This window comes from Petaurus breviceps, unplaced genomic scaffold (genome assembly GCF_028583685.1).
Source record: "Petaurus breviceps papuanus isolate PSGF00001 unplaced genomic scaffold, PetGlider_PUasm1.0 689, whole genome shotgun sequence".
In the NCBI taxonomy this organism is placed as follows: Eukaryota; Metazoa; Chordata; class Mammalia; order Diprotodontia; family Petauridae; genus Petaurus; species Petaurus breviceps.
Genome location: NW_027186458.1, coordinates 4,485,005 through 4,497,764, shown reverse-complemented (window position 1 = coordinate 4,497,764; position 12,760 = coordinate 4,485,005). Strand labels below are relative to the sequence as shown.

At 39.6% G+C, this 12,760-nt stretch overlaps 1 protein-coding gene across 1 annotated transcript in view; it reads right to left on the bottom strand.

Annotated features, from left to right (window-relative positions):
- The window catches only part of QRFPR (pyroglutamylated RFamide peptide receptor), a 90,992-nt gene extending 78,588 nt beyond the window's left edge, over positions 1-12,404 (bottom strand). The window contains exon 1 of the mRNA XM_069104840.1: positions 12,052-12,404. Coding sequence (XP_068960941.1) covers positions 12,052-12,391 — 340 coding nt within the window. The 5' untranslated portion in view covers positions 12,392-12,404. The remainder of the gene's footprint in view (positions 1-12,051) is intronic.
- Between the last annotated feature and the right edge of the window lie 356 nt (positions 12,405-12,760).

Below are 12,760 nucleotides of genomic sequence, written 5' to 3'. Positions count from 1 at the left end.
CTCTCTCTCTCACACACACACACACACACACACACACACACACACAGAGTGGATTACCACAGTATGCCACCAAGGTGCTCCATTCATTAACAGAGTGACACCACCTCCTCCATTAATACGTTAGAGACTTTCAAGAAATGAAACCTTTGATTCCATGGGACATTTTCTCACCATCCTTGGCTTAGAGCTTCTCTTCAGTGAATCTGGAAAGATATCTTTGTAGGTCCTACCAGGACACTGAACTTGACATTCTGGTTATTGCCCTAGGACTCTAGTCTTTTCCTCTGCTTCTTACTTCCAACTTCTCCTACATGCACTTTGTTTCTATGCAGCAGTTTGCATGTTGTCATTCCATCCTTGACTGTGAACTTCTTGGGAGCAGAGCCTTTTTTTTGCCTAAATTTACATCTCCAGCACTTTGCACCATAGCTGTCACACAGTAAGTGTTTAATAAATGTTTGGTGACTGGTTGGCTAGTGAGCATGTAATTCATTGTTACAAAGATAAGATTAATTTTTAAGGAATAAAAGAAACTTTCAAAATGCAGTTATTAGTTCCAAAAATATATGTAAATCTCCCCTGTTACCCAATATCGGTGACAAACAAAAAACTTCGTTTTATACAAAGTGAAATTGCCAAACATGGTTAAGTAGTACAGATAGACCATTCACAGACATGTCTATATGACATTTAAGACTTATGAAACACTTTATAAATGGTATTTAACTTGATCCTCCATAATAACCTTTGGAGGTAGGTTGTGTTATTATCCTTATTTTATGGATAAGGAAACTGAGGCAGAAAGAGTTTAAGTGACTTGCCCAGAAATTCTGAGTTGGGATATAAATCCAAGTCTTCCTGACTACAGGTTCATCTCTCAATCCACTGAACCACCTGGTGCCCTTGATCTCCCATTAGAGTTACCTTAATAGGAATGAAATCTACTCTTCTTAATGCTGTCTCACTTAGGAATGAGATCTCATTAAATGCTGGAGCTCATGAATCCTTTTATTCATAGAAACATTGGAAAAGTGTCATCTCAATAAGTCTGGAGAAAATGTTGCAAGGAAGGGGACCAAAGAAAAGGGAAGAAAATAGAGGTAAAGAGTGGAAAAAAGAAGGAAAATACTAATAAATATTCATAAATTTGGTCTAAATGCATGCAAGGGTGTGCCTCCAAGGCAGATTTAGGCAGTGGCTGATAGATCTTTCTATAAAAAGGCCAGGTGTGAGGCTTAATAGAGCCCTTGGCACCTCGTCTTAGCTTGTACCTTTTCCCCTGTCTACCCACTGATGTGGAAGAAGCTAAAATTTGAAAACTAGGGAACCCTGAAATTTAAATAGAGCTTTTTAGTGGTTACTGAGCAAATATCCATTACCTGGCTCATGGCCTGCCCCTTAGTTATGAAAAACTTGAAATGTATATAGAATGGTCAGTCTGTCAATGAGCATTGATTAATCTCCTACTATGTGCTGGGAACTGTACTAAGCACAGGGAACACAAGGAAAGGTAAAAGACAATCTCTGCCCTGGAGAAGCTCCTATTCCAATGGGAGAGACAACATGCAAACCACCATGTACCACCTAGCCATCACAAGCTAGAGTGAGGTCTCCAGCAAAGTACACCAGGCCACAGAATAAAGCCGGGGAAAGTCCAAAAAGAAGATGAAGTCTGAGGACATTAGCTAGCTAGAAGGGAGCCTGTTCATTGTCCTAACAAGCTTGTGTTCCTGGTGTAAGAATCTCTGGTTGGAGATACAAGTTGTAGCCATGACTGTAGAGAATAAGAAGGCAAACCTAAAAGCAGGGATTTGCCATCCAAGAAAAGGATTTACTCCTTTTCTAAAGATTCATGGCAATAAAAATTATTATAAATAAAAAATTTATTTATAAATTTATAAAAAATAAAAAAATTATTATAAAAAAAAGCCTTATTGGCTTTAAGCTAAAAAAAAATCATGATGGAGCCCATTCTTCTAATGAGAAAGAAGAAGCCAGCAGAATCAAAAGCTGGAGTCAAAGGAAAATTACAGAGACAGACATCTGGCAGAGAAGCCTCCTGCAGAGTGGAACCTGATAAAGACAATGCATACAGAGGAGCAGCATTTGATGGTGTAAGGTCCAGCTGATCAGCATTATGCAGGGATGAGCAGAGAAAGTGCTTGGGGAGAACAGTGGAATGACATCACCAAAGACCTCAGAGGCTCTGTAGTTTTGAAGGCATATTCTGCCTCTCCATACATTATCACTCCTTTCACTGATGTTATGGGTGTTTGTACCACAAGTTTATTAGAGGAGTGATTTGGTGCTATTTTTCTTTCTAATATATTTAATTTAAATCCCTCTGCTTTGAGCTGATTGTGTCTTTTGGTTATTAAAGGTAAACTCATGGAGGGTGATGGAATGCTAGTGTGCTATTAGTTGTAGAGATACCTCCTGCTACCACAGAGTACCTTGAAACCAGAGTGTCCATTATTTGAAAGATCTACTACAGGACAAAGCTAGGTCATTGCGGAAAAAAAATATACAGACATGTCAGGATATACAAGTTATTTCCACTCTTTTGGCCTTAGTTTCCTTTTCTGTAAAAAGGTCGGATTATATGATTTCTAAAATCTCCAGTTTTAACAGGCTAGGAGTTTATACAATGAATGAAAAGAGTACTGTAACATAATGCTATGAGGCAATTAAGATAAATTACAAAGCAATCTGGAATTGCTTTATGAAATAAAAAGTGTCCCAAATGACAGAGTACATACCAGCCATCGTGATACAAGAAACAACAAATGGGCAAGAATACACATGGGGCATAAAAAGCGCCTGCTTCCAACATCATAAGCCAACTGAAAATGCTCTATCCAAAGTTCTCAATTACTTAATTGTCAAAAATAGTAGTCTTGACCTCTGCAGCCCCTGACACTGTCAATCACCATAATATCTCCTTTCTACATTTTCATGAAGCTGCTCTCTCCTGGTTCTTCTCTACCTACCTCTCTGACCACTGCTTCCCAATCTCCTTTGCTGGACTTTCATCTAGGTTATACCCATTAACTTTGAGTGTTCTCCCAAGGCTCTGTTCTTGACATTCTTCTCTTTTCCATACATATACATATATGTGTATGTATATGTATGTATATTATATATATACATGCATATATATGTGTATATATTGTCTATACATGCATGTATGTATTATATATTATATATACACATACATGTGTGCATGTATGTTCCATGGGTTGAATTCTCATCTTTACAGAGGTGAGTCTCATTTCCATATATGCAGCCTAGTCTCTTTTCTGAGCTTCATTTCTGTGTCACCTACTGCTTTCTGGACATCTCAAATTAGATGTTCTGTAGGATTTCAAATTCAACATATCCAAAAAGAATGAATTTTATTTTTTCCCAAACCTTCCTCTCTTCCCAAATTTTCTATTACTATCAAATGTTCTATTACTACCTCATCCCAATCACTCAGCCAAGTCCATCCCACAGGTGGGATTAACAAGCTCTGGGTTTTAACACAATCAGTTTGAAAACCAAGCCAATACAGGGGAATCTTTAATTGCCATTACTATCACACCTTGCTATAAGAGCACTGTCCTTGACCCCTTATTCCCATTCACTGCACAGATACAATATATTATTAAATCTTCTCATTACTCATTTCACAACATCCCTAACATATATCCCTATCTCTATTCACACAGCTACAACCCTTGCACAAGCCTTTATCACCTCTCTCATGGACTATTACAACAGCCTTCCAATTTGCCATCATGTCTAAAATATTACCCCATATCAATTCAACTTCCACCCACCTTCCAAAGTGATTTTCCTAGAGCAAAAGTTCAACCATGTCACCTCACTCTACTCTCTAGGCTCTAATAGGTACCTATTGACTCCAGGATAAAATATAAACTCACTTTTTTAGGATTTAAATCCCTTCACAATCTGGTCCCTTCCTGTGTTTCCAGGTGTCTTCCAGAGTCTTCCCCAACTCTGTCCCATGTCTGCAATGTCCTCCCTTCTCACCTCTGCCTCCTATGTCTCTTAAGACTTAACTCAAACCCCACTTTTTATAAGAGACCCTTCTCAGCCCCTCTTCTTCCAATACCACTGCCAGAGACTGCCTTCTGAGACTACCTCTCATTCATGCTGTATATCTCTTGTATGTACATGGTTATTTGCATATTTTCTGCCTCTTTAGAATGAGAGGTCTTTGAGGGCAGGAATTATTTGTATTTTGTTCAGTATTCCAGCACTTAAGGTAATGTCTGCCACACACTAAGCATTTAACAACTGCTTATTGATGATTCAAGAATGCCCCCTTTCTCCACTATTATTTTGCATAACACTAGGAATGCTAATTCTTCAGTCTAAAAAAAAGCAAGAAATTAAGGGAATAAAACATTGATCCAGAAGAGGCCAAATTCTTCCTATTTATATATGATTTCATACTTAGAAAATCCTATTCGAAGGGACTAATCAAGATGATGAATACCTTCATTAAAGTAGCAAAACAAAAAACACAAAAGTCACAAGGAATCACAAAAGAATTTCTATATATTTCAAAGTGGGAGGAAATGATAGAAAGAGAACTTTCATTCTTAGTAATCACAAAATACATTTCAAAATCACAAAAACATTTCTGCATATTGCAAAGCCTGAAAAGAGAAGATAGAAAGGAAACTTTCATTTAAAATAACCACAAAATGTAGGAAACATTTGGCAGTTACTGTTAATTGATTAATTAGTTTGACAGCTTTTAGAGAAAGACTACTATAACATATTAGATAAAGGGCTGATCCTGGAGTTAGGCAAACTTCTGATACATACTATCTGTGTGACCATGGGAGAGTTTCCAGAACCCTCAGGGCCCCAAGAAACCATAGACTATACTATTGATTATAAGTTACATTTCAGCAACTAATTAACTGTAGTGATGTCATTATTTGCAATGGCAGTTCGCCACACTGATGAAATCATACATTCTGTCTAAAAATGAAAAGTACCAAGACACACAAGAGACTTACATAAATACAACTTTAAAATTGTCTTTACAGAAAAAGGGGAGACCTAAAAATTGTAGAGACTGTCATTGTTCATGGATAGGTCATGACAATATAATAAAAAATTACAATGTTGGGGTGGCTAGGTGGTGCAGTGAGTAAGAGCACCAGCCCCGGAGTCAGGAGGACCCAGGATTGGTTCTGGCCTCAGATACTTAACACACACACACACACACACACACACACACACACACAGCCATGTAATCTTGAGCAAGTTACTTAACCCCAATTGCTTTAAAAATATATATAATGTAAAGCTCAGGTGTTACCTTCCATGGGAAGCCTTTTCTGATGCACCCAATTGTTACTGGACTTTACTTACAAGTAAACTTGCTATTTCCTCCATTTTACATATATTTCAACTTCTCTAAGTATACATTTTTTCACCCCAATAGAATGCAAACTCCATAAAGGCAGGAATATTTAATTTTGAATTTGCAGACCTATGACTTAGCAGAACTTACTAGAACTTGGAATTAAATTCAAAAAATGGTGGCTGCATTTAAATAGATAAATTAATATATAGATTCAGTGCTATACAAATCAGACTACCAAGAGATACAAAATTAATTTTGAAAAACAAAATTTCAGGTATTTCAAGAAATATAATAAAAAATAGTAATGAAAGGGACATACAATTAATAGAACTTGAATTACATGATAAGTTGTTATCAAGATTTATGAGGTATGGCTACATATATGTAAGTCAGTATAATTTACTAGCTAAAAAGGCCCAGAAGCAAAGGAACACAATAGTCCATTGTTCAAAAAGACCTGAAACACAAACTACTGAAAGGATCTCTTTATTTGAAAAAAAAAAACAACAAGTAGGAAGACCATAAAGGACTTTGGCAGAATATTGGCTTAGCATCCTGCCACATATACAACAATAAGTTGCAGATGGATAAGTATAAAAAGTCATAATGCTTTTTTTAAGGAATATATTGAAAAGTTCTTTATTTCACAGCTATTATTAAAGGGAAAATCCATAGGTAGATAAGAAACTATTATTAGATAAGAAGCTATTATTAAAGGGAAAATCCATAGGTAGATAAGAAACAAAATAGATTATCAAAAAGATAATTGTATTATATAAAATTAAAGTTCTTTTTTAACAAATAACCATGCCACTGGAATAATAAGGAAATTGGTGCCTTTGGAGGGATTTTTTCCCTCAAACACCAGATAAAAGTACAATCCTTTAATATGTACTTTTGATCCTCTTCCCTAACATCTTCTCTAGCATATGGCCCTCACTATCATCATTATCTCTCTCTAACATTCCAACTTTCCTTATCTACTGACTACTTCCCTACTTCCTGCAAACACGTCTATATTTGCCTCAGTCTTAGCAAAAATTTATACTCACTTGGGCATAGGTTCCTTGCTAGTTATCAACTATACCTGTTTTCCACTTTGCAATGAGACCTCTTTCTACCAGATTTCCTCACCTCCTCCACATGGATTAAGCTAGTTTTTCATTGAAAGAAGACATACTTGTCCCGCAGACTTGATTGGCCTAGGATACTAAGGCTAAAGTTATGCCTCCTTTGATGCAGCTTCCTGGGAGTATCTAGTCACATTAATGTGACTTTCTGATCATCTAAGGGTATAAAAAGTCCCACCAACATGAAGTCAAGCAGATTTTCCAAAAGCATAGGAGTCTGGCCCTATTAATCAGACACATTTCCAAAAGGAGGTGAAGAGGACCCACATCTAGCCAAGTTAAGCACTACAGTATCCTTGTTGAATGTCCTTTCTATACTATGCCTAAGTGAACCTCCTTTTGTTAACTGTTGAGTGACTTACAAATGCCTCATTTCATTCCAACATGAAACTTGAATAAGATTCCAGCTTGAGCCAAGCACAACACTAACACCCTGCTCAACTAAACTCCTTGAGAAATCTATTTGCATTATATGATTACATTTCCTTTCCTCTCATTCCCTTCTAAACCTCTGCAAAATGGCTTCCAACCTCATATTTCAATTGAAACTACTCTCTCTAAAGTTACCAATTATCTCTTTTTATTTATAATGTTATATTTATTTATTATATTATTATTTAATTATTATATTATATTATTATATTAAATATATACATATAATTTATAATTATATTTACCAATTATTACTTTTTCTCAGTTTCCATCTTTCTGGACTTTTCTGCAATAGTTGACACTGTTGATCACCTTCTCTTAGAATCTCTCTTCTCTAGGTTTCTGTGACATTGCTCCCTTCTAATTCTTCAATCTGTCTAACAATGTTTTTTTCCTTTTGTTTTGATAATTCTTCATCTATATCAAGTACATCAACTGTGAGTGCAAGGCACTGTCCTGGGGTCTCTTCTCTTAGTGAACTTATTCACTCCAGTTTGCATAAGTATCATCTCTCTGTGATTCCCAGTCAACAACTATCTTTTGAATGCCTAAAGCTGGATGTTCCTTAAGCATTTCAAACTCAATATGACTAAAGCATAATTCCTTCCAAACTTTTTTCTACTTTCCTATTACTGTAAAAGGCATTACCATCCTCCTTGGATTCAGGCTTACAATCTCAGTTTCAACCTCATCACCTCTTTCCTGGACTATTGAAACAGCCTTCTAAATGGTCTTTCTGTCTCAAGTATCATTGCACCCCGATCCATGTACCAAAAGGATTTTCCTAAAATAGAGACATACCCCTCCCTGCTCAATAAATGCCAATGGTTCCCTAGTATCTCAGTGCTCAAATATAAGGTCTGCTGTTAATATTACAAACTGGTTCCTTTCTACCTGTCCTTCCTAATCCTTTACTCCTCTCTATACACTAGAGACTCCATGATTCAGCTACACTGGCCTACTGCTTCCTTACCTGAAGACCAAGTATTTATTGACTGAGGCACCCAGTCAGAACTCCCTACCACCTACACACTCATCTCCCCAATGTTTGGAGTCACAATCAGTGGAAGCAGATGTCACTTCCCCAGACTGATACTATGCTTGGTCATCACAGAGCACTAGAAATGGGAGCTTCAGTTTCCCAGTCCTCCTCATCCTAGGGCTGGCAAACTCAAACCAAATGCTCCCCTTCATTTCTGTGATTCAATCTCCCACTGCTGAGGTGAACATTCTTCCCCCCACTGATATCCCTTTCTTAATTTTGTTCAAATCTACCTCAGTCTACAGCTGTGCAATCTATATCGCATTTTTCATTTCATTTTGTTCTCTGAACCACCCTCAGTTCCCCTTCCCTCTGCTATTAACAGAGTGCTCTTCATCCTGTCTCTTCCTAAAAGTTCACTGTTTCTTCATCAAACAGGCTTTACATTATCTATTATTCATGCCGCCTCGGAGGCACTAATTCCTGGCCACCCTCTAACTAGCCATTATGCTCTCTTAAATATTGAGCCAACAGAAGAAGCAGACATATTCCTTGTTCCTGGATACCCCTTGCAGACTCTTCCTCTGGCATCATTGATCAGAAACCTCTCCTAGGTTCATCACTCTATCAAGACCATTGTTTCATTGCCCTACCAACATCCGAGTCATTCTCGCTCCTTTCTTAAGGAATTCCACACCTCACTCATTACACTATAGTGATTGAAGCATACTGCCTGGCACTTGGTAAGCACTTTAAAATGCTTGTTGATTGATTGACATGCTGATCCCTACCCTCATACTTGGGAACCTAATTGACCTCCTTAACTCCCAAGTCCTCATCTTAATATACGTCAGTTTCATGAATTGAATAGCAAATATACTCTTAATGGTGACAGTCTCTATACTTCTATTTACGGAATCCTGGAGAATGCCAGTTAGGATGCAGGACTGGAGATGGCCCAGCTGTCCTGGAGAATTAGAGACGGGCAAATGTCGCCCTCATTTTTAAAAGGAGGAAAATATTTATTCTTCAGTGTATTCCTGGAAAAATGCTAAAACAAATAAATGGATGGTCTGTGAGTACTGTCAAAAACAGGGATCATAATACAGGTTAATTGCTGTTGTTGTTCAGACATGTCTGCTCTTTGCGACCCAATTTGGGGTTGTCTTAGCAAAGATACTGAAGTGGTTTGCCATTTCCTTCTTCAATACATTTTACAAATGAGGGAACTGAGGCAAACAACATTAAGTGACTCACTCAGCTAGCAAGTGACTGAGGCCAGATTTTAACTCAGGAAGATGAGTCTTCCTGACTCCATCTACTGTGCCACCTAGCCACCCCTACAAGTCAGAATGGTTTCATTAACAAGTCATGCCAGATTAAGCTCATGTCTTTATTTGGCAAACCTGGTAGATCAGAGAATGGTCATATCTTAAATGTTACCATCAAACATAACAGTTGAATAATATGCATTTAGAACTGGAAGGGACCTCAGAACCCATATGGTACTACACCCTCATTTTCACTCCATACTATGGGGCTGTCTCCATGGTCCTGAACTCTGAAAGTCTATCCTGATTATCGTTCACTATCTTGCCATCTCTATCTTAATCCTCCCAAAATTATTCTTCATTCCCACATCAACCAGCCCATCATCCTTAATCTTATTTCATTCTCCTTCTCACAATTTTGAACATATTCATTTCCTATTACAGCATGGTGTAATGACAAAAACATTGGATTTGTAATAAGGGCATGTGTATTCAAATCCCAGCAATGCCATTTACTGCCTGTATGACATGGGTCAAGTCATTTCTCTTATCATAAGTCCCCTCATCTATAAAATGGGATCCCTTATTTTATAGATGAGGAATCTGATCTAGACGGCCCTTAGTAAGTTCCTTCCCAACTTTAACTTTGCTGACTCTGAGTTTCTGCACCATTATCTCCAGGCTCTCCAGATGTGAGAGCTACATAGTCTATCAGCTGATATATTGGCTTCTTTTCATCTTGAAATGTCTCCTCATTCTTATAGGTATTGGACAAAATAGAGCCAAGAACAGAGTCCTAGTGTACTCTGCTACAAACTTCTTCCCAGGCTGTCATCAGCTTACTGACCTCTATTCTTTGGGTATGGCCATTCAAATGATTCTGAACTCGCCTAACTGTTGCATCATCCAGCCTTCACTCCTTAATCTCAACCACAAGGGTGAGACTGTCAAATACTTTGCTAAAATCCAAGATATTTGGGATTGCTCTGATCTTTCTTTCTTGCCAGTGTAAAAAATGATATTAGTCTGACATGTCTTGTTTTCAATGAGTCTATGCTGGCTTGCAACATGACCACTGTTTCTCTAAGGTGTTTACAAACCATCCCCTTGTCTGCTCTGGTATTTTTCCAAGGATTGAGACCACATATCTATACAATTAAGAGTATACCTCCCCTCTCCCTTTTATTTTAATCTGGTTTTTCCCCAGTCAATCTTGCAGAAGTACTTGGGATTCTCTAAATATGTAAGTATGAAGACTCACACAAAGAGAAGATTTACAGTCCAACTCTGCAAGTTTTCATTAAGTCTATCAGGCACTATGGAAGGCACTGAGCATACCAAGAAAAACTCTGGAGAGTGGGGGAAGGGGAGCATTTCTTGATGTGCTTCAGTGGTTTGACTGGCAACCTGGCTCTTTTCATTCATAGCGTTAATTGAAAAACATTGCTTGTTACAAACCTCAGGCAGAATAATTCCATCACAATGCCTAAGGAAAGCCAATCACTCCTGCAGTTTGTACTCTCACTGTGGGCCTAATAAGTAATGAGGTCTGGAAAACCTTCCAGTCCCAGAAAAGAAAGTAAGCAAAGCTTTTAGCACATTTGTTAGGTGGTGCAGACACTTGCCAAATGGAGCCAAATGGAAGTGAAGCATTTGTATGGGCAGAAATCAAAGGTTACAAACTGGGAACCAAACTGAAGACTTCTCTGGGAAGTTATGAAATGATTGGCTAAAATGAAACTCCACTAGACAATTACCCCCTTTTCTCCCTCAAGCCTATTAATATGTTGGCAGTTTATTCACACTGATTTCCTGCCTAGCACTGGCCCTACACTGGTTCCAGGTACAGAGGATGTCCCAAAAGGGACAAAGCCAGTGTTAATACTTGAAAATGAATGGGCTGCAGCTTAGCAGTGGGCCTCCCATCTTAGGCCCACTTTCTTCATTTTCCCTGTCTTTCCCAAGAGTCCATAACTCATTGTACCCAAAAGGTCTCCCTCCTCTTTAGCACTATCCCTGTCCCTGAAAAGTCAAGCTAGGTGGTTTTTACCTTGAGCAAACATGTTGAGAGGTGGCCTAATGTAGTTGGAAGCACATTGCATTTGGAGTCAAAAGATCTGAGTTCAAATCTTGGCCCTTCACCTTTACTGATTTTATCTGACCTCGAGTATCCTTTTGGTCTTAGTTTATGCCACTGGGAAAATGAGAGGATTGAACCAGAAAATCTCTAGAATTTGCCAACTCTGAATTTCATTATTCTAAGTACTAGTTGCCAAATTCTAGGCTCTATCTCCCTACCTAGTTGGCTAAGATATAACTAGAAAAGCTGAGGGAGCTAATCTGGCCATATTTCTCCTGCCTGGCTCTTGCTTAGCCCCTGTCGGCTAGTACCTGGGGAAGCATGGGAGCCCAGTGCAGTGGGTAGACCACTGGACTCAGTCAGGAAACCTGGTTTCGAAACCAACTGCAAACACTCAACATAGGTGAAATCTAGAATGAATCTCTGCAGCTCTCAGTCTGATGTCCTCCTCCAAAGAATGGGAATAATAAACCTTCATCCATGCCTTCCAACATCCAGAGGAAAGTACTTTGCAAACCTTAACATGCTATGGAAACCAGAGTCATCGTTTGATGGGGAAGTAAAACTGCCAAACTATCCAAAACCTATCCAAAATGGAGAGATGAAAAGGAAATTCTAAAAACATCAGAACAGTACCCAAGAAAGAGAAAGAGGGGGGAAAGATCTGGGAATTCCTGCTTAAGACAAGGGGTAGGAAGAGGGTGATAGTGGTGCCTTTGGTGGTGGGGAGGAGAGGAGAAAAGAGTAAAGGACAGGGTCATGCTTACCACCTAGCCAGTCGCTGGAGATGTTCTGAAGCATGGTGACCGGGATGCAGAAGAAGGTAACGAGCAGGTCGCTGAGTGCCAGGGAACCGATGAAGATGTTGGTGACTTTCCGCATGGCTTTGCTGCGGGTCACTACATAGAGTACCAGGCCATTGCCAAAGAGCGCCAAGACGAAGGTGAGCACAGAGGTGAGCACGAAGGCGAGCTTGGCGGCGCTCGGCAGTTCGGGGCTGTAGACTAGGGGCTGCAGCCCGTACAGGGCGATGAAGTGCTCGCGGCTCATGTTGTGCTCCCGCAGCAGCCGGGCTAACTGCTCCGGGGTGATGTTGAGGGACTGCATGGTAAGCACTGCAGAGCACAACACTGGACTAAGGAAACGGGTCCTTATTCTCCAGCCCTGACGCGGCAGCCTGGACTCCAAGAGCTGTCCAGGGTCCCAGCCGCTTCAGTCAGCCCCGCGAAGCAGAAGCGCGGACTGCGCTGTGGAGTGGCCTGAAGTGTGTCTGAGAGGGTGCGCTTGGGCGCACGAGTGGGCAAGGGGAAGCTGGGAAGCCCGTGCGGATGCCGTGGGGACCTGAAATATCCCAAAGAAAAGGGAGAGCTTCCACTGCCCTGCTAGCAGCTGGGGCCTGACCGCAGGGCGAAGTTCCTGCTCGGCTCCTGCTCTCTAGTCTGAGCCCCCCTGCTCAGCCTACTGAGAGAGTAAGAG